This window comes from Seriola lalandi, unplaced genomic scaffold (assembly GCF_002814215.2).
Source record: "Seriola lalandi dorsalis isolate HSWRI2012SDOR001 ecotype SW California unplaced genomic scaffold, Sedor1 jcf7180002054977, whole genome shotgun sequence".
Lineage (NCBI taxonomy): Eukaryota > Metazoa > Chordata > Actinopteri > Carangiformes > Carangidae > Seriola > Seriola lalandi.
In genome coordinates this window covers 866,710-893,455 of record NW_019525527.1, presented here as the reverse complement: position 1 = coordinate 893,455, position 26,746 = coordinate 866,710, and the positions used below count along the sequence as shown (strand labels likewise).

The 26,746-nt window shown below is 43.8% G+C and overlaps 5 protein-coding genes, 1 long non-coding RNA gene and 1 pseudogene across 16 annotated transcripts in view; 1 reads left to right on the top strand and 6 right to left on the bottom strand.

Moving 5' to 3' along the window:
• LOC147817298 (programmed cell death 1 ligand 1-like) overlaps nt 1-1,537 on the bottom strand; it is a 3,303-nt gene extending 1,766 nt beyond the window's left edge. Inside the window, exons 1-3 of one of the 2 annotated variants that reach the window (XM_087171120.1) lie at nt 1,397-1,537; nt 676-725; nt 255-581 (exon numbers count right to left, since the gene is read on the bottom strand). In XM_087171120.1, coding sequence (XP_087027246.1) covers nt 255-581; nt 676-725; nt 1,397-1,473 — 454 coding nt within the window. In that variant the 5' untranslated portion in view covers nt 1,474-1,537. Of the gene's footprint in view, nt 1-254; nt 582-675; nt 726-1,048; nt 1,182-1,396 lie in introns of those variants that run through there. The other variant, XM_087171121.1, reaches the window with a different exon arrangement.
• A 193-nt stretch (nt 1,538-1,730) lies between these two features.
• Nucleotides 1,731-3,032, bottom strand: LOC147817297 (uncharacterized; annotated as a pseudogene). Its single transcript, XR_015436482.1, has 2 exons — nt 2,530-3,032; nt 1,731-2,423 (listed from the first exon to the last, which is right to left on the bottom strand). The product of XR_015436482.1 is annotated as an uncharacterized LOC147817297 (transcript).
• A 1,000-nt stretch (nt 3,033-4,032) lies between these two features.
• LOC111646848 (programmed cell death 1 ligand 1-like) lies at nt 4,033-8,452 on the bottom strand. Its single transcript, XM_023396408.2, has 4 exons — nt 8,287-8,452; nt 6,919-6,956; nt 6,198-6,524; nt 4,033-5,826 (listed from the first exon to the last, which is right to left on the bottom strand). The coding sequence occupies exons 1-4, from the start codon at nt 8,301-8,303 to the stop codon at nt 5,675-5,677; spliced, it is 534 nt and encodes a 177-aa protein (XP_023252176.1). The 5' UTR covers nt 8,304-8,452; the 3' UTR covers nt 4,033-5,674.
• Nucleotides 8,453-11,046: 2,594 nt separating this feature from the next.
• LOC147817296 (uncharacterized) lies at nt 11,047-14,140 on the top strand. 8 transcript variants are annotated; one of them, XR_015436486.1, is made up of 3 exons: nt 11,047-11,178; nt 12,270-12,401; nt 12,573-14,140. It is a non-coding gene; the product is annotated as an uncharacterized LOC147817296 (long non-coding RNA). The 8 variants fall into 8 exon arrangements; XR_015436488.1 differs by lacking the exon at nt 11,047-11,178 and adding an exon at nt 11,217-11,231; XR_015436485.1 differs by lacking the exon at nt 11,047-11,178 and adding an exon at nt 11,379-11,465.
• LOC111646850 (mid1-interacting protein 1-B-like) lies at nt 13,585-17,201 on the bottom strand. Of its 2 annotated transcripts, none has more exons than XM_023396410.2 (2): nt 16,913-17,201; nt 13,585-16,095 (listed from the first exon to the last, which is right to left on the bottom strand). In XM_023396410.2, the coding sequence occupies exon 2, from the start codon at nt 15,817-15,819 to the stop codon at nt 15,346-15,348; it is 474 nt and encodes a 157-aa protein (XP_023252178.1). In that variant the 5' UTR covers nt 15,820-16,095; nt 16,913-17,201; the 3' UTR covers nt 13,585-15,345. The 2 variants fall into 2 exon arrangements, with proteins under 2 accessions (XP_023252178.1, XP_023252179.1); XM_023396411.2 differs by lacking the exon at nt 16,913-17,201 and adding an exon at nt 16,766-16,906.
• A 1,324-nt stretch (nt 17,202-18,525) lies between these two features.
• On the bottom strand, nt 18,526-22,340 carry LOC111646846 (tetraspanin-7-like). Its single transcript, XM_023396406.2, has 7 exons — nt 21,631-22,340; nt 20,327-20,515; nt 20,125-20,199; nt 19,894-19,989; nt 19,326-19,481; nt 19,078-19,161; nt 18,526-18,597 (listed from the first exon to the last, which is right to left on the bottom strand). Exons 1-7 carry the CDS (start codon nt 21,709-21,711, stop codon nt 18,529-18,531), a joined length of 750 nt encoding a protein of 249 aa, XP_023252174.1. The 5' UTR covers nt 21,712-22,340; the 3' UTR covers nt 18,526-18,528.
• Nucleotides 22,341-22,752: 412 nt separating this feature from the next.
• Nucleotides 22,753-26,746, bottom strand: part of xdh (xanthine dehydrogenase) — a 14,855-nt gene continuing 10,861 nt past the window's right edge. The window contains exons 23-34 of the mRNA XM_023396466.2: nt 26,519-26,605; nt 26,243-26,434; nt 26,020-26,165; nt 25,829-25,910; nt 25,648-25,743; nt 25,202-25,405; nt 24,923-24,975; nt 24,731-24,845; nt 24,225-24,290; nt 23,733-23,921; nt 23,469-23,636; nt 22,753-23,190 (exon numbers count right to left, since the gene is read on the bottom strand). Coding sequence (XP_023252234.1) covers nt 23,140-23,190; nt 23,469-23,636; nt 23,733-23,921; nt 24,225-24,290; nt 24,731-24,845; nt 24,923-24,975; nt 25,202-25,405; nt 25,648-25,743; nt 25,829-25,910; nt 26,020-26,165; nt 26,243-26,434; nt 26,519-26,605 — 1,449 coding nt within the window. The 3' untranslated portion in view covers nt 22,753-23,139. The remainder of the gene's footprint in view (nt 23,191-23,468; nt 23,637-23,732; nt 23,922-24,224; nt 24,291-24,730; nt 24,846-24,922; nt 24,976-25,201; nt 25,406-25,647; nt 25,744-25,828; nt 25,911-26,019; nt 26,166-26,242; nt 26,435-26,518; nt 26,606-26,746) is intronic.

Genomic DNA, 26,746 nt, shown 5'->3' with positions numbered 1-26,746 from the left:
CCTCCCTCCCTCTCCCTCTCTCTGTCTCTCTCTCTCCTTCCCTCTCCCTCTCTCTGACTCTCTCCCTTTCTCTCTCTAATTATTTTTTTCTGATAATAAAAACTGATATCAGACTGATAATGAGGATCAATAACGATATTGATCCCTGTCTCTCCCTCAGTGACGTCTGAAACCTCCTGGCTTGTAAAACACACTGAGAATCCAGAACCAGGATCCTACAGGTTCCCCCCAGGTCCAGGTTCAGTTCTACACACCTGTGACTCCCAGCTGGACCCGCTGCCTGAAGTCCACCACCATGTGACACTCGTACACGCCGCCGTCCAGCGGCTGGACGTCCCGCAGGACGATGGAGAAGTTTCCCTGTGGGTACAGGTCGGGGAAGCTGGTCACTCGCCCTCTGAAGGCGCTGTGCTGCTGAGTCAGGTTCTGGACGCCGGCGATGGCCAGCACCTCCCGGTCTCCGTGGTTCCTCCAGGACACGTTGACTCTCTCAGGTGGGAGGTCACCTACCACACCTGGGAAGCTGCAGGGCAGCAGGACGTCCTGTCCGACAAAGGCCTGCACCTCTACCTGGCCGCTCGCTGTGAGACACACACACAGATACACACACCTGAGAGTTAGGGTCTGACACCTGACCGCCACCAGGTGAGTGTGTTTACACCTGGACAAACTCACCTGTCTGACCAGCGAAGGCCAACATCATCCACAGACACATCCCTGCACAGCTGTGGAGAAACATACAGGCTGCTCAGATTATTAGGAACACCATCAGTGTGAGGTCAGACATCTTTATGATCCAGATGAGACCAGCACCAGGTCTCACAGAGACTGGTCAGACTGGTCAGACTGGTCACGATCAGTCAGCAGACAGGAAGTCGTGGCTGATAACGTGGGTTCTAACGATGTTATGGAGAGAGACAAGACGAAGTTTCAAAGTAAAACGTCCTGTAACTTCCTGTAGACAAACATGTTCTCAGAGGGTAAACTGAGCTCAGAGGTTGGATGCGGTTTTAGTTGATATTTTATTTCGAAAAAAGTCCTAATTTACCCAGAATTCATTGCACCACAGTCCAGTTTGCTCTGTACAGCAGTCTGACGTCTGTCTCTGTGAATCCAGCTGCTGGTTTTTGTCTCTTCATGTAGAAACTGTCTGTTTCTCCTGTTTTCACTCAATCAGCTGTTCACACATAAAATCAAACAATTTACTTTCACACATGCATGTTATTAATCTGGTTAATGTGGTTAACCTGGTTAACCTGGTTAATGTGGTTAACCTGGTTAACCTGGGGGCGTGGCCCCTTGGATTGATCCCAGAGGATGTGACTCAGGATCGAACCTGAGAGAATGAACTTCAGCAACAACCTGAACCTCGTCTCAGAGTTAAAGTTAAACTGACCTTTTCACGGCGTCCATGTCGACTCTCTGCTCTGAATGTCTGTTCTGAGAGGAAGCCAGCATCATCATCATCATCATCACCCTCCCACCTTTAACAGGGGAGTGACTTCCTGTTGGACAAGCTCAGCACATTTCTCTGTGAACTAGAGGAAGAGGGAGGTGACGCTGCAGCAAGATGTTTACAGGAAGTTACATGTGTTTCGTTTCTGCATAAATTTCATTTCTCTCCTCACACACACACACACACACACACACACACACACACACACACACACACACACACACACACACACACAGCAGCAGAGTGAACAGTGATTTTACTCAGAGAAACAATTATGTAAGATATTTTTTATTTCAGAATAAAAGCTCAGGGGAGGAGGTGCAGATGTGCAGATGTGCAGATGTGCAGATGTGCAGAGGACACTAATGAGTTTCATAGTGAGTTCTGCAGGAGCCAACACATCCTGTCATCCGTCACCATAGTTACCACACAACAGAAACTGAATAACAAACTTGAGTAAATGGTGAAGCATAGTGTTGTTCATGAAGGAGTGGACAGAGAGGATCAATGTTTTCTTCTTCTTCACATTTTCTTGATGTATTTTTGGTCAGTGAACGCATCACATTCCCTCCTGTGAAGCTGGGGCGGATCATTATATTTAATAAATGATTATTTATTTATCGCCAGTTTTCTTCATTATAAAAAGTGAATTTGATTCAATGGACTGACGGGGAAACTTGTCTGTCTTTGTTTGTGTATTGATCAGTTATCAAACAGCTGCTGACATCAGCTCTGATCGACAGGATGGATTGGTTTGATTGGACAGGACTCGCTGTGTGTGACGACCACATCCATTCTGGATCATTCAAATTAAAATCACGATCAATCACAACATTGATTTTTCACTTGGAGTGAATTCACTGACTGTTTCCTATGAGCGAGCAGCGTCAGTCCAGTTTCCACCACAGAAGAAGAGAGAGACACAAAGCAGTCAGATGGAGGGTCGATGCTCTGACACGACTTTCACCTGCAACAGGAAGAAGATCTGGATCAATACTTTGATCCATGATGCTCACTCTCTCTGTCTGTCCTGTGGTTTATTTAGCCCCGCCCCCCCCGGGGCGGCTACAGACCTGAGACAGAGAGTCTGGTGTCCTGCTGGACGTTCAGTCGTGGTACGATGCAGGCGTAGTCGTTGCTGTCCTCCTCCTGGACGTCCTGCAGGACGATGGAGAAGTTCCCCTTCCTGTACAGACCGGGGAACTGGACCTCTGAAGATCCGGCTCTGGGACGTGAAGTCCGGGACGCCGTGGACGACGTCTAGTATGACGTTTTCGTGTTTGTCTCGCCAGTGGATGGAGATTTCCTCCGGGACAGAGTTGTTATTGTTGTAGACGCAGGACAACAGGACGTCTTCTCCAACAGGAGTCTCCATGTGGACCTGGAAGTTCACTGTGACATCACACATGTTCCTGTTAGTCACAGCTGCTGCGCTGCCAGTCCTTACAGAGAAGTAAAGTTAATTAAAGGTGGTGAGTCACACATCAGAACATCTCTCAACAAAGTGAGAAACACCTTCAGCTTCACTGTCTGAATCCAGAGACACCAGGATTACTGACATTTATAAAACGATAATGAATGAATCACAGGAACAGACTGACTGACCTGATGATGCTGAAGATCCAGATCAGTGCAGCGCTGTGGAGAAACAACAGCATCATCAATCCTCCCACTTCCTGTCTCCTCAGCTGCTCTAAAGCCTGGTCATATGACAGCGTGTGATTTATAACAACAGAATACACAAGTGAAACATACGGGACCGTCACATGGTCAGAATCTGGAGCTCCATCACCTTCTTCTTCTTCTTCTTCTTCTTCTTCTTGACGCACAAAACGCTGCTCCTCTCATTTCAGTCAGAATCTGAACTCCCAGACACAAACTGTGTCGTTCTGAGGCATCACTGAACAAACATGAAAACATGAAACATGAAAACATGAAAGATGAAAACATGAAAGATGAAAACATGAAAGATGAAAACATGAAAGATGATAACATGAAAGATGATAACATGAAAGATGAAAACATGAAAGATGATAACGTGCCCAAACTGCAGCTGCTTCACACTGATAACAGTCAGACTGAGGCGTCGCGCTGCTGCTCAGACTCAACACTCCCTCCACCACCAGAGGGAGACACTGTGCTTCATACTGCAACTGCACCAGCTACAGTCTGACCTCACACACACGCACACACGTACACGCACACACACGCACACTAACTGACACATTAAACACACACAGACAAAGTGACTTATACTTAGTACTGCAGTAGCAGCAGTGGTAGTACTACCAGCAACAAGCATTACAAGTAGTACCAGTAGTATTAGAGGAGTAGTTGAAGTAGAGACACTTAAAGAACATGTGTTACAGTAGAAGAAGAAGTAACAGGTGGAACAAGTTACTACAGTAAATATACTGATAGCTAGTCACTGTAGTACTGATAGTAGTAACTGTAGTACTGATATTAGTAACTTTAGTACTGATAGCTAGTCACTGTAGTACTGATAGTAGTAACTGTAGTACTGATAGTAGTAACTGTAGTAGAGGTTGTTACTGCAGAAAAACTCAAACATCAAATTTGTACAACTTTTTTTTATTTCAGAATAAAAGACTCCAGTAGTACACTCTTTTCAGAATAAAAGACCTCAGCAGCACACTCTCTTCAAACACAATGGTCAAATCAGTCATCTGCTTTTACTTTGAAAAGAGAAATGAAACGTTTGTTTCCAGAGTGATGTTTTAGGTTTAGTGCAGAATTCATTTCAACAACACGCAGTGTGTGTGTGTACAACAAACACACACACACACACACACACACACCCTTTACATTGAACTTGTATCAGAAACCTTCAACCAGGATTAAACAGCAGTTAAATAAATATGACCTCGGTTATTGATACCAGCAGCAAGGATTCAGATCCAGATCAGCTGCAAGTGTAGTTTTAGTGCAGCATATGGACACATGTGAAACAGGCGTAAAGAATCTGATGATGAACTGTGAGTGTGTTGCAGAGATTCAATCAGACTGAAGTCTTCAGTGTTAAATATACTAGAGGCTGAAGTTCACAGCCGTGGATTCATCCTTCATTATCCAATAAATCACACTGAGCTGTCATAATCTAATGACAGCTGTAAACATAATTTAATTAATGTTTTATCACTTCAATATTTTCTTCTTTGGTGTTTTGCACTTTTATAAATAAGTAAAAAAAATGAATAAATAAGATTAACCTGTGACAGTTCTACATGTCATTATCACAATAAAACATAGACCCTGTAATAATAATAATAAAGTAGCTTTGCCCTTAATATCTGATCATTAGTAACTGAAACGCTGAAAACTATCGAAGCGTCTGAAATGAAGTTTTGCTCCAAACTGAATCACTCAGATTTCACCTCAACACTGAGCTTCTAAGTGGTTTTCATTAGTGGTGACAGCGCCCCCCAGTGGACAGGCAGGGCCACATGTCCTGCCTTACTACATCATATCTTATGACTTACTATGACATACCATGAGCTCCTCTCCATAACTAACAGAGCGGGGGGTTGACTCTCCTCTCTGTCACTGTAGTGATCTGAACAAAGGCAGAAATGCCTTTAATAGGAACCTGAAGTGGAACAGTTTGGGACTGTGAGGCGGGAACAGCTCAGAGTCTGGTTATAACCATAGGCAGGAGGGGCTGACTCACAAGTAGGGGGTTATGAAACCGAAAACCAGAACCGGTTGGATTACTACTAAAAATGTTGGAATTAGATTCCTATAGAAACTACATTAATATATTTTATGTCTAAGGACATATACTTCTCATAGCAGCACTTGAAGAGGACGGTTGATGTTTCAGTCGGTCTCTTATCACCCAGGGAACTTGCTGCAGGTGACTATAACACCGTGAATCTTGGGGGTAGTGTAAACTCTTACTGCAGCCATTTTAACTAAGGCACAGACTGCAGAGCGGCAGCAGGTTACTTCAGGTCATCGCTGTGGAAACATTCTGGTTCTCTTGTTTCTCTCTGGTCAGTAAACACAAAGAAACCTCGGGTGAGACAGGAAGTGAGGAGCTGAGGCTGAAACGATGGAGGTGAGTAATCATTCTTTTTAAAGGAGAGTTGTGACTTGAAAGTCGTTTTATCACTGAAACTAAAGTTGTTTTGTTTTATTGGTTTTTAGAGCAGAACCTTCATCAGCTGGTGTGTGATGTTTCTGTTGAAGCTCCACGGTTCATGTGTGAACCTGTGTCCAGCCCAGACTGCACAATGACAGGACAGACAGCTGAGTGAGGAGGGGGGGGGTCAGTGTTACTGCAGCGTTACCAGCTGGTGGTTCTGAAGGAGCTGGTCCTGGATCTGATCCTGATACTCCAACACGTTTTCCTGCAACATGAAGAACAGAGAGCAGCTTCAGGCGATTGTTTCAGACACAACTCACTCACAGTATCTGGACTTCGTTTGGAAACATTATGATTCATTATTAATATCAGTCAGATACCATGATCCTCCCTCAGATGTAGGAAGTCAAACATGAAGACATGAACTGAGTGTTACTGTCGCTGACTTTGGATCTGAACCGGCTTTAAAGGTCTGGACCTGGTGCAGGTTTAATCTTTGTGCTGGACTCTCCAGTGGATCCAGACTCTGAGAGACGTTCAGCAGGGTATCAACACGTCTTCTCATCAATGATGTCACATCCTCAGTGTTTCGTTTCTGCTGCAGGTCAAACACAACTCATGAGCAGGCGAACACACCTGTGACAGTCAGCTGGACTCTCTGCTCCACGCCGGCCTCCGGGATGTGGCACTCGTACAGTCCGGTGTCGTCCTCCAGGACGTTCTGCAGGGCGACGGAGAAGTTTCCCTTCCTGTTCAGATCAGGGGGACTGATCACTCGCCCTCTGAACTTCTCGTTCTGGGTTTTCATATTGTGGGTGCCGCTGATGATGTCCAACAAGATGTTGTCGTCTCTGTCCCTCCAGTAGACGTTGACCTTCTCTGGTTGAGGGTCTTTTTCCGTGTAGACGCAGGGCAGGAGGACGCTGTCTCCGATGAAACCCTCGACGACAGCCTGGCAGCTCACTGAAAGACAACATAACAAACACAGTGTGTGTGTGTGTTTAATGTTTGTGTGTGTGTGCGTGTGTGTGTGTGTGTGCGTGTGTGTGTGTGTGTGTGTCACAACATGTTTGCTTTTTGTGTTTCGGAGTCAGACTCTGAATCAACGTCATGATCTGAGTGAACAAAGATGAGACAGTCCAAGCTGAAGGGCGTCTCCTGATGCAGCTGCTCTGATACAGATGTTGTTCTGCCTCATGAAATCACACTGCCAGATCTTTACTTATTTCTTTGAGTTTTTAATAAAATAAAATATCTGTATCTGTGTCTCGGCGTGAGGTTGTTTTGTTGGAATATGTCAGGACATTTTCAACCTCAGTGCTTAAACAAAAGATAGAAAACATGTTAATACACTCACCTGTGTTCACACAAAGAAGTAAGATGAACCACATGAACCTGTGGAGAAAGAAAACAGGTCAATAAATCATTAAAACATCGAACTCGTCAAATCAGAAACAGTTTAAAACGACTGGATCTGCTGGATCACTGATTTCTGACTGAAATGAAAGTAAAAGAAACGTTGAAATAAACATGGACTCTATGTGCAGCTGAAGCACATGACTCCTAATCTTCCTCATGAGTGGAATCACAAAATAAACACTGAGCCACATCAAACATGAGAGTCATTTCCCTCTGTGACCTTCAATATTACAGGAAACTTTCTCATGAAGCAACTGCAGACACAAAAACAGATTTCACTTAATCCTGCCTCCAAAATAAAAGTGCACAAGTTTCAGGTACTAAATATATAAGTACTAGATATATATTATATAACTGGGTGATAATTGTTGATGCATTAATGTGTTCATCACAGCTGGTTTAATTTACTTTACATAATGCTGGGTAGCTTGTGAATTTCCAGCTTAAATCTATCAAAATAAATGATAAATGATTTGTTGATTATGACTCATCCTCTGACAAAACATCTGCAGCCAAGACACACAACATGAAACATCTGTGTTTGAACATTTGACATGAAGTATCACAAACTGAATTCACACTCACAGCTGCATCAGATTTGCACGAGGCAGCTTAAAGTTAAAATAAAACAGCAACATTACACCCATAAATATGTTATAAATTAATAATATAAACCGTTTAAAGGAAACAATACTAGATTAACTTTCTCCAGAAGCATCTGCAGCCAGAAAATCATCTTTACCTTAAGTAAAAGTACAAATACTACTGGGTAGAAATACCCCGTTAGACAAAAAGTCGCTCAGGTTCTGGTTTAATCTTTTTTATTGAAGTTTAAAAGCTAATTAGCACATTAGAGAGAGGAGCTAACTCCAGGCCACTGAGGCTGACCTACTAGCTGATTGATTGGTTCTCATTACTGTGGAGTTACTTTTAACTTATAATTTAATAATTAAAAATCTGAGCTGTATCAGCTTCTTATGGAGACAGGAAGCCATGCTGCCATGCTGCTAGCTAAAGTTAGCGGGTGCTAAACTCCATGACGCCACTGCGCTTCATGTGGAGGCCTGGGTCAGGGTTGCTTAATAAGGTGATTTATCTCGTTGATGTGTAATTAAAATGATCATGTGAAAAGGGAAAAGACAGTTAATAAACAGTTATTTTGGTGTGTATCAGTTTCTTCTGCAGACAGGTGGTTAGCCATGCAGCTAGCTACAGTTAGCTAATGCTAAACTACATTACGTCACTGCGCTTCATGTGGAAGCTCGGCTGGTTTTAGGCCTGATCTTCAGCACTTGTACAAACTTACCTCCTGCAGCGGCTCATCGCGCTTCCTCACACCTGTCACACCTACAGAGGCCTGAACTTTAGTTTAACTCCGACTTCCTCAAGCTAGTAACTCACGTCAAGCTAGCGGAAATGGTACCGAGAACATCCGGTTTCGTCATCAGCCTTTTCAAGTTTATTTAAAATATCTAATATAGACTGATTTTAATAGTTTAAATTTGTCTTTTTTTCTACGCGTTTGGTTGTATTTGTTCACATTTATCGGAACTCAAACTGTGGTTGAAGTTTCCACCAAGTTTGAGCCAAAGTTCAGCTGTTTTTAGGGCCTATCTGCCATGAACCTGCCTGAGTGTGGTTTTATAGTTCCCTCTTGTCTGGACTTCACCAGCTCCCTGCAGGGTTCTCCAGGTCTCCTCAGCTTTCTTTACCTTTGTTGGATATTTTCAACACATTTGGGAAAACCGTCTCAGAGTTTAAATCAAATAATTTCACTTAAAAGTTTTGCCTGTTGTTTTGCCGGCGGCCCTCGGAACCATGTTCTCAGGTTGTCCGACTGTCCGTGCCGCCATTTCCGCGGACATTGAGCAACATCACAACATCCGGTTATCGGCTCTCATGAAGTAGATGTAAACTAAACTATTTTCTACCTGTAGTTTTATTTATTCACATTTATTCCACCAAACTTCAGCCAAAGTTTAATCTCTTGATAAATCTAGAGCTGGTTTCTAGAGGCACGTTGACAACAATAAATAATAAATGTAGTTCTTCTTCTTTAAACTAAATATGAAGGAAGTGCATCTGATGGAAGAAACCAAAGTCAAAAACAATAAGAAGAAAACTGTCCATCTTCACATTTGCTGTTGCAAGGTGTGACTGCATTTCCCCCTCGGTCAGTCTTTACATCCTGTTTCTGAATGACTGCATTCTCAGAAACAGCTGATACTTTTCATTCTCAGAAAAGACAGACAGAAATTAACTATATGTTGTAGACATGGGCTTCAGTTTGAATTGACTTCATGTCAAATATGAAATTACATGGACATTAAATGTTTCTTGGCTGCAGATGGTTTTACAGTATTTGGAGTCACAGAGGGAAATCCCTTCTCACATGGTTTGTGTTTGTTTGTAGTTCAATTTCTTTTACTTTCATTTCCTATTTTACAGAAACCTCCTATTTTTTTCTTTCCTTTATTTCTCAACTGACATGAGATTATGTGTTAAATTTACTGTTGTGTAATGATGTGTAATGTGCATGTGTTGGCATTCTCTGTACAGATCTGTCAAAATTAATTTCCCCTTGGGGACAATAAATTAAAAAAACTGAAAAGAGGGTTATGCAATGAAAACCATGAGCAACTAAACTTTTACCAGAAGTTGTGAGGAAGTTTTTTATTTTAGTTTTACTGCTGATGGTTGTTACTTTGCTCGGCAGTCTTGGCCCTGGCCATTTTATTTAGTTTTTATTCAGTGATTGTCACTTGTTGTTGTGTTTTTAACAGTTCATCTTCACCTGACTTCCTCACATATTTTTTGACAGAGTATACCCGTGTTTTTACTCTGCATATTTTCACAGTTTATCCCTTTTTACCAGTGCATTACACTATAATCATATTTTACAGTGCGCCCCCTTGTTGCCAGTTACTTTGCCAGTCTATAACCTGTACCTGGAATCATTTATGCACCACTTGCATTTGCAGCAGTTGTGGCATTTTTTGGCAATGCTCAATGGGTGCAGGGTTTTCCAGAAGTTTCTGTTTTTCTGAATTAATGAAAATATTATCTCATTATTTCAGAAAAACAAGATTTTTAAAAAACTTTTCACCAAAAAAAATTTAAAAAAAATCCTGGATTTAAAAAAAGGTTTAAAAAAAGGTTTCCTAAAAAAGTTGTGCTCTGTTTTCTGAATTAACGACATAATTACCTCAAAATTCTGGGAAAAGTTTTCTTTAAAAAAACTTTTTATTTTGCTTTTCACTAAAAAGATAAAATAAATATTGTTTTCTGAAATAACGAAATAATTATGTCATTAATTCCGAAAAAAACAGAATATTTTTTTCTCAAGTTAATGCATTACGCTTCATTATGGTATAGTATATAGTATATAGTATAGTATAGTATAGTACATAGTATAGTATAGTATATAGTATAGTATTGTATAGTATAGTATATAGTATAGTATAGTATAGTATAGTACATAGTATAGTATAGTATAGTATATAGTATAGTATAGTATTGTATAGTATAGTATAGTATAGTATATAGTATAGTATATAGTATAGTATAGTATATAGTATAGTATAGTATATAGTATAGTATAGTATATAGTATAGTATAGTATACTATAGTATAGTATACTATAGTATAGTATAGTATAGTATATAGTATAGTATAGTATAGTATAGTATATAGTATAGTATAGTATAGTATATAGTATAGTATAGTATAGTATATAGTATAGTATAGTATAGTATAGTATAGTATAGTATAGTATATAGTATAGTATAGTATATAGTATAGTATAGTATAGTATATAGTATAGTATAGTATAGTATATAGTATAGTATAGTATTGTATAGTATAGTATAGTATAGTATATAGTATAGTAAGGTTTAGCCCTGCTAATGATGCCATGTTGATTTGTAATCAGAGAAACACCTGGTGAATCTTCACAGGTGGGGTCCTTTATTTATCAGGAGGGGGCGCTATATTACACATTTAGTAACTTGTTCACAGTCACAGCAGCTTTTTAAAAGCAGGACTCATGTTTTTAAGGACATTGGTGACCGAGCAGCTTCGTCTTCAGGGCAGACTGGAGCGGCTAGCTGGTTAGCATGCTAACTTCAGTTGAAGAAAAGACGTGACAGAGAGAAGAGTTGACACTGGTGTTTCTTTCAACCTCTGGAGACAGATGTTGGTGAGTAAAGGAATGAAGTTTGATGGTGAACTCACAACGTTTCTTCTAGACTGGTAAGTAAACACCTGCTAATGCTAACGTTAGCTATGTAGTGATAGCAAAAATCATATATAGCGCCTGAAACCCAAAGACTAAAGGATGATGGAACCGGAAGTGCTATAATGCTAACTCATTCCCGCTGCACTCTGTTACCATAGCAACTATAAAACACAGTGAAAGTGACCTGGTTTCTCTCCAACAAACACCGACTTCTCACTAAACCTCCAGGAGTTTGGTTGTTTCTAAAGGTTTGTGTCTCTAAACAAAGTCAAATTACAAAACGTGTTCTTGACTTTTCTGTCCATAAGTTTCTGATCTGTATCTCTACTCTCTCCGTTTACTGGTTGAAGTTTAGTTTCACTTTCACCTAACATTGTGACGCAGATTATTTTCTCCTCTGAAGGTAAAGTGAACAGTTTGTAATGGTTTACATGTTAACACCTGTCGTTACCTCAGTTATCTGACCTTCAGGTTGTTGTTGTTGTTGTGGTGTTATTATAATGTTACTGTAACTGAGTCAGAGCTCTAACTGTGAAGTCTGGACAGACATTAAATGTGTCCGCCATGTTGTGTTGATGTTTTCAGTAGAAACAGAGTTAGTTGATGGTCAATAGTTGAACACAGAGTCGTTATTACTGTGTAGCTCCACTTACTGATGACTGGAGAACAGCTGGGACTTTCTCTGTGGGTGAGTGGTCTGTCATTAGATTTACACGACAGGACAGATGTGGACTGATGTGGACTGATGTGGACTCAGTGTGGCGGGCTGACAACATGCGCTGTGTCAACGACCAGAGACCTATGAGAGACTGACTCACCTCTCATCAGTCTCTTGTAGTCCTGTAGATCTGAATAACAACTCACGTCACTGCAGCTTCATGACGCCATCTAGTGGACGGATGGTAGAAGTGCAGCAGCTGATGGCAGCTTCCTCTGCCTCACACTGATATGAAACAGAGAAGAAGAGCCAATCAGTGGAGGAGCAGCTGGAGAAATGATGTACATTTGAGTTGATGTGCAGATGAATGATGTGTGTTTCTCTCCACATGAAGGTAGAAAGTGTGTGTGAGCTGATGTGGATGTGAACTCGGCAGCATGGATCAGTGTGAGGACAGAGAGGAGGGAGCCCCTCCCTCTAAAACCACTCTGTGTGGGGAACATGAGAGAAAGACCAGAGCTCAGAGGTGAGATGAGGATCTCTAACTGTCCATGACTCTTCTCCATGTCAGAGCTCAGCACTCAGATCACTGCTCCATCATTATTCACACTCAAAGCTCTGTGTGTTGTGTTGAAGCAGAAAACAGCATCACAAGTTTTTATCCAACATGCACATTGATCAGTTCTGTTTGTTTCAGGATCCAGCAGCAGAGACCAGACTCTCCTGAACCCAGCTGTCTGTCTTTAAAGAGCGACCGGTCTATGGGCAGGATCATTGACTTTAAAGGGCGACGTCCATCAGCTGATCAGATGTAAGCTGTAACTGACAGTGAGACTCAGGTTGTTGTAGAAAAGAACTAGTTTGTACGACGTGTTGTTGGACCTGGTCTGAAATCAAAGTGTTTGTGTCTGTTGTGAACGTCTTACTCAGGCTGTGGTCCCTAGCTGCCCCTTACACCCCCCCCCCCAGTGTGTTTGAGCTGAACATAAGTCTTTACAGAGGGAGGTTTGTTTTTCACCAACTCCTCAGATGATGTGACTCAGCTTCCTTCCTGGAACATGATGAACATGATGATCTGTGATTCACGGTCGGAGTCGAGATCCATCTTTGTTCTGAGGAGCAGAGACTCATCCAGGTCGGGACCAACGTTCTCTTCCTCTTGTCTTCAACAAGATAAAGAAATGTGTTGCAGTATATAAGTAGTTATTCCCCTTTCTGCACGGGACCTTGAAGGGGTCCAGCAACCAGACCCCACCAAAACATTAGTTTCATTTAAACCAAACGTCTGATGAAGGCTTTCAACTGTGGTCAGTGAACGGCCTTAAATAGGTTTATGTTTGGGTTTATTGAGAATATAATATGTAATAAATTATAGTAAATCAGTGTAAAGGCCACACGTTCATCTTTACAAAACCTCATCACAAAAAGCTGCAGATCTAAAGGAGGAAGTTTCCATTTAGGATCTTTAACCTAAATAAACAAAATGAGAATATTTCATATACATTTTAAATTGGAAGAATCTCAAGATGAAACTCTTAAACATCTTAGAATTGTTGTATCTTGGTGGATTAAAGTATAAATTAAGTAAACTAGAATACATTTAAAATAATCAAACTACCATTAAATGACTAGAACATATGAGAGTAAAAGACAAATGTTGTAATTACTATAATTACTAATTAGTCTGAGAATGAATCAAAACACCAAACTACTCATCAAAACCTTTAATTTTCAAGCTGGACATTAAATGGAAAAAAGCATTGCTCTGTGGAATATTGCATTAATATTTTCACATACAGTATTTTTACGCAGCTCCAGAAATGAAGCACAGTGACTGAGCTGCTGCTTCAAACCTTCGGATCCTTTAAAGACGGTTTCGTTAAACTCTGGTTCGTCTTCATCGCAACAGAAACAACATCTGTCAATAATCACGTTGTTCATGTTTTGATGCAAGAAAATAAATTCAGGAAAATCCAGCGGAGGTTTTGAATGAGTTGCAGCCTGACAGACACTTTAACGTCCAATTAAGATTCGCTCCGAAATCTCTGTAAACAAGTAAACTCAATGGCCAAAATACACCTGTGATTGGCTGGTGTCATACTCCAGCAATATATCGACTTTAGTATTGATCATTTTGCACTGGAATCGTAATGGTTAGAGATCAATGAAGTGTCATCATGTGTCTAAAGTTTGTCAGCTGCATTTAAGATGAACATTTGAAGCAGGTCAGGGAGTTTTATTTTGAAAATAAAGGACTTCTCTTCAGTTTGTGCGTGTGCAGTCAAGAACAAATATTAACGAAGCCGCTTCCTCTTCAGTCTCGTCACAGAGCAGGTTCCACTCTGCAGAGGTTTCCCGCCGAGCACGTTGCCCTCGGTGCGTTTGCATAGATTTGAATTTACAGCATGAAATGAAGGACGTCCAGAGAGAGAGGACAAACAAAGACAGATAAACAATAACCCTGAAAACATAGTGCAAACAGCCCCAAGACAAAAAGCCAATCACCCACTGTGTGTCTTCAACAACTACAGTCGGACAAACAACCAGAGAAAATATCAGGTTCTTATTTCTCCAGTTTTTTGTCCAATCAACAGCTGCAGTCCCTTTTTTTTTTTTTTTTTTTTTTTTTTTACAAACCACACTGGTGTTTTTACAAATGTTAGTTCATCAACTCTAAAAATCATTTCAATGTTGTTGTTAATTAAGTTGAAACTTGTTGCAGAGATCATCCAGTAAAATCAGTGTTTGGTTTTGAATCAGTCTGGTGAAGCAGCTGAAACTAACGGATCAGAAAACTCCTTGGAGGTGCGTTCAAGGACACTTTGACATTGAATATTTGGTAATCGGCTGCTTATCAGTGTCAGGAAGTCAACCCCACATGACAAACGGTGATAAAGAGAATTCAGATTTTCTAACATTTGAAGTGGCACTTCAGGAAGTGATGTAATGTGCCACGTCCATAAACAGACACATTAAAACAAGAGTGGTCCAAACTGAAGCAGCAGAATCCTGTGACGTCCCCCCCGGGGATCAGACCTGGTCTGAACTCGACTGCTGAAATCCAGCGTACAACCTGTAGCAGGGTCAGACACTGGCTCTTCAAACTAACAACTATTTTTCTCTCTAAAAAATCTAAAACGTGAGAATATAACAGGTCAAAATGACCCATGACCTCATTTAACTCCATGTGTCTGGGGGATCAGTGACATCAAGACAGGTTGATGTGTTGAAACAGGAAGTAGATGCTCAGGTTTCATTAATGGAAATGATTAGTTTTTTTGTGGTGTTTCAGCATCACTTCAAGTTCACTAATGAACCTTGAACTCTGAATTGGAAATGATGAAGTGAAGTTTGTTCCCCATAACACTGAAGCAGGAATTTAATAGTGTCTGACTAATTAACTAACGAGCTGAACCGTGTTAAAAACACCTGTGTGGTTGTAGAACTTGTATAAATGAATCCGTCCGTGGTTAATTTCCGCAGCCGATCTCCTCCTTGTAGCGGTTCGTCAGCATGTTGGCCTTGTGCGTCAGTTTGGACAGAACCGTGTGGAGTCCGTTCAGGTGGTAACGAAACTGTTTCTCCAGGTCATCCTCCTCCGCCTCCACCCGCGACACCTCCGTCACACCCGCCCTGTCCTTCCCCCGCCCGTCCCCCTGCAGGACGCCCCACTCGATGTCGTTGCGGATGGACTTGAGCAGGACGTAGGAGCTGTACATGTCGGCGTCCTGGTGGAAGCAGGTGGTGCAGTGGGCGGCGGCGGCGGGTGTGGTGTCGTTGGCGGGCCTCGGTGCCTTCACGTCCCCGTTCTCGTCCAGCGGGACGTCCCGCAGCAGGCTGGGCACCATCACCGTCTGGTCCATGTTGTTGACGGCGCCAATGAAGCGGTTCATGGCGTTGAAGAGCGAGTTCTTCTGGTTGTAGGAGTCAGATATCTGCATCATGGTGATCACGCCACCTGTCACAGTCCAGGGACGAACTTAGCCCGCTTAAGCTCTTTAGAGGATTATTATGAGGCCGCAGCCAGATCCCGGGTCAAGTCTTAACTAGCTCCTGACCCCCGAGAGCTGGACCAGGTTGCACAGACACTCACCACTCCAACATGGATCAGTTTCCTGGTGAAAGAGTCTGTGGTTTCACCCTGAAAGCCTGGTGTCACTGCCGGGGATGGAGAGCTTCTCCTGCCGCCCGTTTCACCCGGAGCTCAGACAGGAAACATGCTGCAATAAAAGCACAGATACACAGAGTGAGGATGGAGGTGCAGTTAGCCTCATGGTATTAGCTACCAGGTGCTAACAAACATCTCCAAACACGAACTAAGACTTTACATAAACCTGTACAGTCCAAGAAGTAAAGGCAGACTGAGAAACCAGGAAGTCTCCAGCATCAGCAGCTAACACAATTAGCAAACGAACTAACGGTATATTCCCGTTGGTGATTACAGTTATTACATCACCGGGTGACAAACACTTGGCTCGTTAAAGTGAGGAGATGAACGTTAATGTGTCTGGATTGAGAATCCACCACGAGCTGCCGCTAATTAGCGCTAAAGCAGCCTGCAAGCTAACGCTGCCGGACTGCACCCATTATCGGACATGTCCAGGTTTTCCGTTAATCTCCCGACATCCACCTCTTCCGTTAAACACAGACACGTTCACTCACACATCAGACCTTACTGTATCGGTGTCTGGTAATTTTCGAGTGGAAGATCAAAATTTCTCTGCGCACCGGTGTTGTGTCGAAGTCTGACCGCGTCCGATAACGGAACCAGGATCCACTGTGTTGTTTAGAATTTAAATTCGAGGAAACGGCAACCGAACAACTGTTAGAATAACGGGAGGAAACAAACCGCCTGTAGCTGAGTGTGTCCGGATCCATTTCTAATCTTACCGGCGGTTTGCCTGTGTCAGTCTCCGTGATCACCGGGGACGAAACGACAGAGCAGCCACCGTGACGTTCGCCGCCCAAGGTTCGGGGACAGTTGGTCACACGAACCGTGAAAGCTCGGTGACGGGTGAAGGTGTCCGGTGAACTCACCGTGTGTCCGCTGCTGTTCTTCGGTCGTGCCGGTGTGTGTGCCGTTAATCTGTCAGAGGGAGCACCGGGAGGTCTGCGGGTGTGTTGGGCAGCATCAGCAGGACGAGGCGGGGATTGTCAGGGAAAGACCGAACCTCCGGAGACAGCCAATCACAGGGGGCAAGGCCATCTGACGTCATGTAGAACGTCAGTAAATGTTACCCGGTTTAACGGACGTCCCACGCGCCGCTCCTCTTAATTTTACAGTAATGAAATTTATTTTTCCCGCCTCTATTGTATTCTGCACTGTTCGTCCGTCTGAATGTTTTTCAATAAAGGTTTAAAGTTACAATATGTTTTAACCAGCCTGTGGACAGGATAACATGATGAAATTATGACATTTTATATCCCAAAGGTCAAAGGTCAAACTCCCACTGACTCAGATTTTGAGGCTCGTTCCCGGTCAGTGCGTGAGGTCCAGTTCTGTCCTGCTGTCTGAAGACACTTTCCGTAAGTCCGCATTTCTACAGACTTTGCCAGAGGGAATTACCCAGAGTTCATAGCTTTGGGACAGTTGCCGTGGTTACCAGGAGACGCCCGGAAGCGTAAAAAAAGGTAAACAACTGCGATAAAACTTTCACTGTGACGCTGGACTCTTGTACTGATGGAGTATTTCTACCTTGTTGTAGTTTTACTTAATTAAAAGTGTAGAAAAAAATAACTGAAAAAAACTGAAAAAGGAAAATTGAAGAAGAACATTAGCATATTAATCATCTGTATGTTTATGAATTATACAGGATATGGTTATCAATGTGCTGATTCTAGTTCACCATGTTCTACTTTGTTGTATTTCCTGTCTGTCATTTTCTCAGTCGTTTAGTAATGAATTAATTTCATGTCTGAAGACAAATATTTAAATATGTCACTATTTGTGTTTTTATCATTGTTTTCAATAAATAAAAAAAGTTTCTGGTTTGTTTTCTTGTTTTATTTCTCACCACATGACGTTTCACACAATCAACACGCAAACAATAAAAACACTGTAATAAACATAAATAACATAGTGTAATAACAGGGAGCAGCCAGGGCCACGCTCATGTTTCGGGCCCCTGTCGACCCCTGAGACAAAGTTCATGGAATAAGTATGTCTGCCGAGTGAGCACAAAACAAAATACAATACAGAAGACGACATTTAGTAGCTGTTCTGGAGCTTTCAAATACATGACATGGTCTTCATCAGTCAAAATGTTGGAGACGTTGTTAACGTGTTCAGATTCATGGAGAGATTGTTTCAGGAACACGATCAACAACAACAGAAATAAACAACAAAACAAACAGGAATAAAAACGACAGGGTGTGTGGTTCAGTTAGTGCCCTCTCAGTGAGAGTGTCCTCAAGTTATTTAACATTATTAATGATGTATTATTTCCTAACACAGACAACCAATCAGATTCAAGAAAGTGGTATGCATGTCAGGTTTCCATGGTGATGTGCATCCTCATCTTTTTTCTATAACAGAAAGAAAACAGTAAAATAAGAGCAGATGGAGGTGACTGACATCATAAGGACAATGTGTGTTGTCAGGGTGTGTGTGTGTGTGTGTGTGTGTGTGCGCGCGTGCGTGTGTGTCTTACCTGTCAGACCATCTCGTACTGGTTGGCGTTGATGAAGCGAGACAAACAACAGGCCAAAGACATTCCTATGAACTGGAGACAAACACACAGAGAGGTTTTCACTTTAACTCTTTATTTCCTGGAGGATCACTGCTGTCACAGGTGTGTGTGTGTGTGTGTGTGTGTGTGTGTGTGTCTGTGTCTGTGTCTGTGTGTGCTCCACAATATCCATCATACATTGTTTATTCATATATGTGGGAGTAGTGTGAATATCAAACTTAACAGTGACCTCAGCCAATGGGAGGCGTGGCCTCCTTCAGCATCATCAGCACCCTGATTGGTCACAGTGACGACCAGTTCACCAGACATGTTTCTATTTTACATGTAAACTCATGTCAGGAGGTGGAGGTGAAGGTGAGGTGGTCACCATGACAACGAGCATCACTCTCAGGACTAATGGGACACAGACACTCTCCTCGCCTCACATCAAACTGCTTCATCACTCTGGAAAATTGAAATGTATATTTTGTCTCGTGATATTTGGTTAGTGGCTGCTGCTTCCTGTTTGTTCACCTGAGAGAAGGCGATGCCGAAGGTGACTCCAGCGATGATCCCCATGTTGCTCTCTATGACGGACGTCACCAGCTCATAACAGCCCTGCAGACACACACCTCACTCACTGTGATCTTGTTAATGACATCTCAAGCTGCTAATTGGATGTTTTTCAGACGAATGTCAAAGACAAATATTTTACAGTTACTCAGGTCTAAAGAATTGTGTGTGTGTGTGTGTGTGTGTGTGTGTGTGTGTGTGTGTCTGACCTGTTTGTAGACTTTACGTGCAGCCAAAGTTGCGTTCTTCAGGTCGGCTCCGCTGCAGTCGGACAGACTGACACAGCAGCTGGCGGGAACCCCCCCGACCGGGAAATACACACTGCTGAACCAGCTGGTGTAGTTATACACTCCACAGCAGTGTAACTGCAGAGACACAGGTAATACACTCACCTGTCTGAGTTTAGCTCAAAAACACATACACATCAAAACATATGAAATACAGAGAAGTGGTCTGAGCGTGCGACACCTGTGGGACACCTGTGGGACACCTGTGGGACACCTGTGGGACACCTGTGGGACCAGTATCTACACTGACATAGTGAAAGTAACAGAAGATTCAATGGTTGGTTTGTCATTTAACTCATTGACTCTGCGTCATTTAAAGAGTCGACATGGAGGAAACATTATTTTATAAGATAAAAACTGAAGAGAAAGAAAATGTCACAGAGTTTTTCTGGAGGAAATAATCATCAGGTTCATTAATACTGAAGATAATTGAACTAAAGTCACCTGGAGTTAGTTAGTCATAACTAGAGAGAGAGAGAGAGACACTGACTCTGCGTTGGACACCGTCCACAGCCAGACTCCTGTCATCTCGTCCATCATAGGTCATCACTGCATCGCTGTAGGTGGTGAGCAACGTCCCTTTGATCTGAACACACACACACACACACACACACACACACACACACACACACACACAGTTCAGTTCAGAGTTCAGTCAGTATGAATAACTGCTTCTGTTTGTAAAGTGTGTGTGTGTGTGTGTGTGTGTGTGTGTTTTCACCTCATGGCGAAAGATGAATCCAGAGATTCCAGCGATGAGTTCAGCCATGAAGACCAGAGACAGAAACGCAGCGTACTGAGCAGGGGTCAGAGGTCAGAGGTCAGAGGTCATGCAGAAGTCAAAATGATTAGTTAACAGGTTATTGGTCCTAATGAGAATCTAGTCTCAATCAAGACGTAATGACATCATGACGTGCACAGACCAGTCGTAACATCCAGGGGCGCCCCCTGCAGGTGGCGAAGCAGCCGAACAGTCCGAACAGCACGATGGCGGCTCCGGTGCCGGTGAGGACGTACGGAGCGTTGGACGGGGCGCTGGAGATCAGTAACATGTAGGGGCCCAACATGAACTTCCACCACAACCCCACCGACAGCAGGACCACACCTGTCACCTGAGGGGGAGGGGCTACAGGTCAGACCATCGAGCAATGAGGAAGTATTCTATTTCAGCAGGATTTAGAAAGAAAGAAGCTGAATCACAGAGAGGGAGGGTGTGTGTGTGTGTGTGTGTGTGTGTGTGTGTGTGTGTGTGTGTGTGTGTGTGTGTGTGTGTGTGTGTGTGTGTGGGTGTGTGTGTGTGAGTGTGTGTGTATGTGTGTGTGTGTGTGTGTGTGTGTGTGTGTGTGTGTGTGTGTAGCAGTGATTCAGCAGCACATGACTCTGTAATGAACTCTGACAGCAAAGTGACAAAGTGACAAACAGACGAGAAGATCATGGACCTGACTCTGTAATGAACTCTGACAGCAAAGTGACAAAGTGACAAACAGACGAGAAGATCATGGACCTGGACCAGGACCAGGACCAGGACCAGGACCAGGACCTGGACCAGGACCAGGACCAGGACCTGGACCAGGACCTGGGCTATTTGAATACAAGAAACGACTGAGTCCAGGTGGCAACTATGGCAACAGAAAACAACCAGGACTAAAGTCCTGACGAGGGAACTGAGGAGAAGGAAACAAGCAGGGTGATGTTCAGACCGGCCACTGGGATCCTGCTGTTGTATTTTCACATCTTCATTATCGTCCTGGTGTCACAGCTCCTCCTCCTCCTCATTCCTCAGGGTCCAGATAATTACTGAAGCTCTGACCTGCGGGTGACCTCTGACCTCATCACACAGCACATGTCCCGATGTCCCACATCATGAACAGTTCAAGTCTTAGATTAAAACCCAAACTTTCCCTCTGACATATGATTCTTCTTTAAAGGTGAATTTCACTTTCCTGTACAGTTAAATATAAAATACAAAATGGCTTCCTTCCACTTCAAGTAAACGATCTTTAACGGTGCTACACTATAATTAAAAACCTCCAAGACATCAGCTTCAGACAGTGAAGTGTGGAAAAGTGTGTTTTGGATCGTGACTAGAATCATGAGAATAAAAGACTTTAGCAACATGTTTGAAACGTGTCAGAGATCATCAGGGTTTTTAAAAGAAGAATGAAACAATGAAAAGTGAAAATATAAAGACATTCTGCAGCAGAAGGTGGATGAAGCGTTTCCTCACCCAGAAGATGAAGGAGTAGAACAGCAGCAGCGTCTTCAGACAGAAGATCACCGGTTTAGTCTCCATCCTGCTGTGAGCCATAATCCAGCACCGACTGTGACGGACCAGAACCAGGACTCTGTCTCTGTCTCCTTCTCTCTGTCAAACCTCATCGAGTCGTGTTGGTGTGAAACATGACAGCAGGTCGGGTCAAGCTCAGAGCTGACGGCGCCCTCTGCTGTTTGTAAAGGTCACTGCATCAGTCAGGAACAGCTGATGTCCCACAGCGTCATGTGCTGAGGAGATCCTGGAAAACACCAACCACACTGACGCTCCTCCAGGATCCTGCAGAGACGACACACTCTTCTTCATGATGAAGACTAAAGACTCAGTACTGACACACACACTGATGCTAGAGGACGAGGCCGCAGCACAACAAACTACACAGCTCTGAGCCGGGCGTGCCGACATTCAGCCGCAATCAGGCCGACTCAGCTGGACCGTTTATTGATGTTAGATCACAGACGAATCTCAGCGTCACGTCTTTATAGAGACAGTGACGCATGAACAGTGTGAGGGAGACGTGCAGCACGACACGTGGACGATGAGACGAACATGTGACACTTCACACTCCCGCCACACAAGTAACACGGAGGTGATCCTCATGGAGCCAGAGCTGCTGTGACACCTGAGTGTCAAGGTCCTGACACCAGCCACACCCACCAACCTTCACCCACACCCCCCACCCATCACCCCCCACCCATCAACCATCACCCACACCCACAAGCTTTCAGCAGTTTTAAATCTGTTCTTTATTGTTCCTCTTATACTCGTCTTGTGAATGACTTTGTAACTGTGTTTTAAAGGTGCTGAATAAATAAAGATGATCATTATTTATAGTGAAGAGTAAATGTGACCTGATCAATATAAATGAGCTCAGTCAATCCAAACCGCAGATGTTAGAAGGCTAATGCTAACAATGCTAACGGCTCTCCACTTGCTAAGATGTTGCTTGAGTTTTAGTGGTTGAACCAGATTGAGTAAATCACTGGTTAAGAACTAGTTACCACACAGACTTAGCAGATTCAGGACTAGTTAATGAAAACCAATCACAGACTGTTACCAACAAACTCGAGCAGCAGATGCTTCCAGACGTTTTATTGGTTTAAGCAGAGCAGAAATTCATTGTAACATAAAGTGAAAATGGATAAAATCATCATTTGACGGTGAAGAATATGAGCTGAGGTAAAAGTGCAGCAGCTACATGATGATTCACATCTGGAACACAGTGAATTGATACGACATTCTTTACAGTGGAAGATCGACTTTCATTTCCTGAGTCGGGCCCTTTAGCTTCAGGCTGCGCCACGCAGCTAACGGATGTGATATAGCAATAAGTGTGATTTATATATAATATAAGCTAATGCACGATTAGTGACTGAGATGTGCGAGTACAGAACGGCTCGTTGTGCGTTTGTAGTTTCAGATCATCAGTGGCGGTTCTCTCTCTCTCTCTCTGGTCGAGCGTCCTTAGACCTGTACAGACCACGGCGTGAAGCTCCCAGGTTCAGCAGCAGGACACTGCAACACAAACATGTAGAAAGTGATGCAGTGTTTTCATTATGTTCAATATTCTAAAGAAACAGAGAGAGAGTTTCCGCCTCCTTGTACCAAAACTTTAAAGCACCACACCTGGAAATAAATACTTGACTGCCTCCATTGATCATTGATTGGCTTATTTTTTAAAGAGCTGAGAGAAATCTGATCAATAAACATCAATGAAGAGACTTTTCTCCAGTTTCTCTGATGTTTTGTTGATCAATAAAAATAAACGGCAGATGTTGATCAGTCTTTCGTACCAGTTTGGTGAAGCGGTCGCTGCAGGCGTTGCGGATCCTCTCGGCGGAGGCGGGGCTGTCCAGCCTGAACGGGCCGCTGATGCCGGCCTCTGCGCGGGCGGCGCTGATGGCGTCTTTGATGGCGTAGAAAACTGAAGCTGCCAGGAAGAGAGGAGGCTCGCCCACGGCCTGGAGAGAAAACATGTCATCAGCTCTGAAGTCTAAGGAGTCAGTTTGCTCTGTGTGAGCGGTGATGATGATGATGATGTCAGTGATGTCAGTGACCTTGGAGGAGAAGATGGCCTTGTCGTTCAGTGCGTCCCGCAGCAGCGAGACGGTGAGCTCGGCGGGGATGTCTCCGAACGCCGGGATCTTATAGGAACCAGGCCCCCGAGTGAGGAGGACGCCCCGAGGTGAGTAATGCAGCTCCTCCAGTGTGAAGAGACCCAGACCCTGCATGAACCCCCCCTCCACCTGGAGACATGGACAGAGTCACATCTCACTCTGAAGGGTCAGAGGTCAGATTCTTCTCAGATGAACGATGTAATTCCTCCAAAACAAACGCGGTGGATCAATTATATCTTAAAGATCTGGACACTTTTCTGAGCAGAGGAGGAGCGAGAACCTTCATCGTCTCTCTGAACTCAATTCCCTGTATTTCTTCTCTGTTAATTTATTGTTTTATATTATAAAAGATATTATACTTATTCACTTACTGTCTTCATATTTTATTGAATTTAATTATCTACTTACTTTGCATGTGTTTTGTACACTCACCTGTCCGATGTCTATAGCTGGGTTGAGGCTGTGACCCACGTCCATCACGATGGTGGTGCTCAGGTTCTACAATATAAACACATCACATAAAGATTCTCTTATGTTTTACAACATCTGGAAACCTTTTACGAATCACTTCCATAACATCGAATCATCTGACAAGAGCTGAGACGAGGAAACAAAGGAAAGGAACAGATATAAACCACCTTGCTGAATCTTTCATGATTATTACTTAATTTATTGATTCAGTATCTTGGAGGGAAATGTAACCTGCAGCTGCTGCTGATGAAGAGAAGGTTGTTACACATCTGGAAACAACATGGTGTCACTTGCTTCAACTGAAAATTGTCAACTGTCTGAAAACTGTCGTATTTTGTGGCAAACAAAGTTTTTTGTTGCTTTACTTGAACAAAAAGACAATAAATGAAGTTATATCACATAAATATCTGTTTTCAGTTACTGAACTAACGTTGATCCTTCAGCATCAGTCTGAACATCAGATTCACCTTGTGCGCTCCGGTCAGACAGTCGACCTCCACCTCTGAACAGGCGACTCCGTAGGTGAAGTAGTTGAACGCTCGACCGGAGTTTGAGTCGAAGTCGTAACCGAGATCTGGAGTCCTGAAGACACAGAGGAGACGGTGACACTCTGAACCTGGACAGGTGAGCTGAAGCAGAGACTCGACGTGTGAACTCACCTGTAGAATCCGTTTGCACTGAGGCTGACTCTGTCGAAGTACGCCGCCCTCACCTGAAACACAGGTACGCACACATCAGTGACATCATCCAGCCACGTGCGTCAGACGACCTGCTACAGAACAGCTGACATTTCATTGTGTGTTGTTATTGTATATAAAATCTGTTTTATCTTATTTATTTATGATTCTGTTTCTAGTCTCATTTTATTTCTTCTTACATTTACTTATTAGAGAGTTTAGATTCTGTTACTGTTAAATATTCTTAATACTTCTGCTCACCCAGTCCTCCCATGATCCTTTGGGGTTCTTGGTCTTGTACGGTTCCAGACGTCTCACGAGGATGTCGCAGGCGTTCTGCACGGCGGCTCCGTTGAGGTCGGAGGAGGCAGAGGCGGCGGTGGGGCTGGTGTTGGGGACCGTGTTGGTGCTGGTCTCTGAGATGTGGATCTTTGAAGAGGGGACGCCCAGAACCCGGCTGGCAACCTGGAAACACACACACACACACACACACACACACACACACACACACACACACAGCTTTAACAAAGCGTCAGTCTCATGTATCTGAAGCTGCAGTTCTTCTAACGGCCACCAGACGGTGCCATTTACACTGAAATGACCTGAAACCAGAATCTCCATTAACCATAAAAACAGATTTACAATTTAAAAAAAGCTAAAAAAGATGAAAAACCTGAATATTAAAGCGAGTAGTGAAGCTCCTGTACCTGGACCATCTTGGTGTGGAGTCCCTGTCCCATCTCTGTCCCCCCGTGGGTCAACAACACTGAGCCGTCTGTGTAGATGTGGACCAGAGCGCCGGCCTGCACACACAACAAAACACTGAATCAAACATATTCAGGCCTTCACAAAAAAACACACAATCAGCCGCCGGGTTGTTCATCAGACCTGGTTGAGGAAGACGGCCGTGAAGCTGATGCCAAACTTGGTGGGGACGATGGCGAGGCCTCGTTTGGTCCATCGGTTCTGTCTGAAGAAACACAGAAAGGCTGCTCTCAGGACTTTTCACCTGTGGTGTCTCTGACGGTTAGCCAGGTTCTTATGGAGCTCAAACACTTTGCTCATACAGTTTCACTTACCTGTTGTACAGGTCGACGGCGGCTCGGCGCTGCTGGTATCCAGACCGGGACAGGCACTCGTCCCAACAGCGGTCCAGAGTCAGCTGATCCAGGATCTGGTTGTAGGGCGTCAACTCGCCTTCCACGTACAGGTTCAGCCGACGCACCTGGAGGCAGACGGAGACACTGATTGGATGCTGTTCATCAGCTGGTTCATCACGTCTGACTTTATTCACCCACAAACCTCCTCTGCCGACCTCCCCAGACTCTGAGCCACGTCGGTCATCCAGCTCTCAGCGACCATCATGCCTTGCGGCCCTCCGAAGCCTCTGAAGGCGGTGTTGGACGGCAGGTTGGTGCGGCACAGGAAGCCTCGGCCGCGGATGTTCGCCACGCTGTACGAGTTTTCCATGTGGAACAGAGCGCGCTCCAGGACCTGGACGACCACACAGGTGACATCAGCATGACATCATCATACAGTGTGATCAGAAAATACTCCGCGGTTAATGATGTCACTCACCGACAGGGACAGGTCCATGGAGTTTCCTGTGTTACTGTAGTACGACACGTCCAGAGCCACGACCTTACCGCTGTCCAGAAAACCAACCTGCAGGAGGAGGACGAGGAGGAGGAGGAGGAGGAGGAGGAGGAGCAGGAGGAGGAGGAAGAGCAGGAGGAGGAGGAGGAGGAAGAGCAGGAGGAAGAGGAGGAGGAGGAGGAGCAGGAGGAGCAGGAGGAGGAGGAGGAG

Excerpts from the sequence above, each read along its gene's own strand:
- LOC111646848 (XM_023396408.2), bottom strand. Across the intron at positions 6,525-6,918 it reads ACTTCTTTGTGTGAACACAG|TGAGCTGCCAGGCTGTCGTC; the intron begins GTGAGTGTATTA and ends GTTGTCTTTCAG. Across the intron at positions 5,827-6,197 it reads AGTCCAGCTGACTGTCACAG|GAAAACGTGTTGGAGTATCA; the intron begins GTGTGTTCGCCT and ends TTCATGTTGCAG.
- LOC111646850 (XM_023396410.2), bottom strand. The coding sequence starts at position 15,819 with ATGATGCAGATATCTGACTCCTACAACCAGAAGAACTCGCTCTTCAAC.
- LOC111646846 (XM_023396406.2), bottom strand. The coding sequence starts at position 21,711 with ATGGCTCACAGCAGGATGGAGACTAAACCGGTGATCTTCTGTCTGAAG. Across the intron at positions 20,200-20,326 it reads GCCCCTGGATGTTACGACTG|TACGCTGCGTTTCTGTCTCT; the intron begins GTCTGTGCACGT and ends ACCCCTGCTCAG. Across the intron at positions 19,162-19,325 it reads CACGTAAAGTCTACAAACAG|GGCTGTTATGAGCTGGTGAC; the intron begins GTCAGACACACA and ends GTGTGTCTGCAG.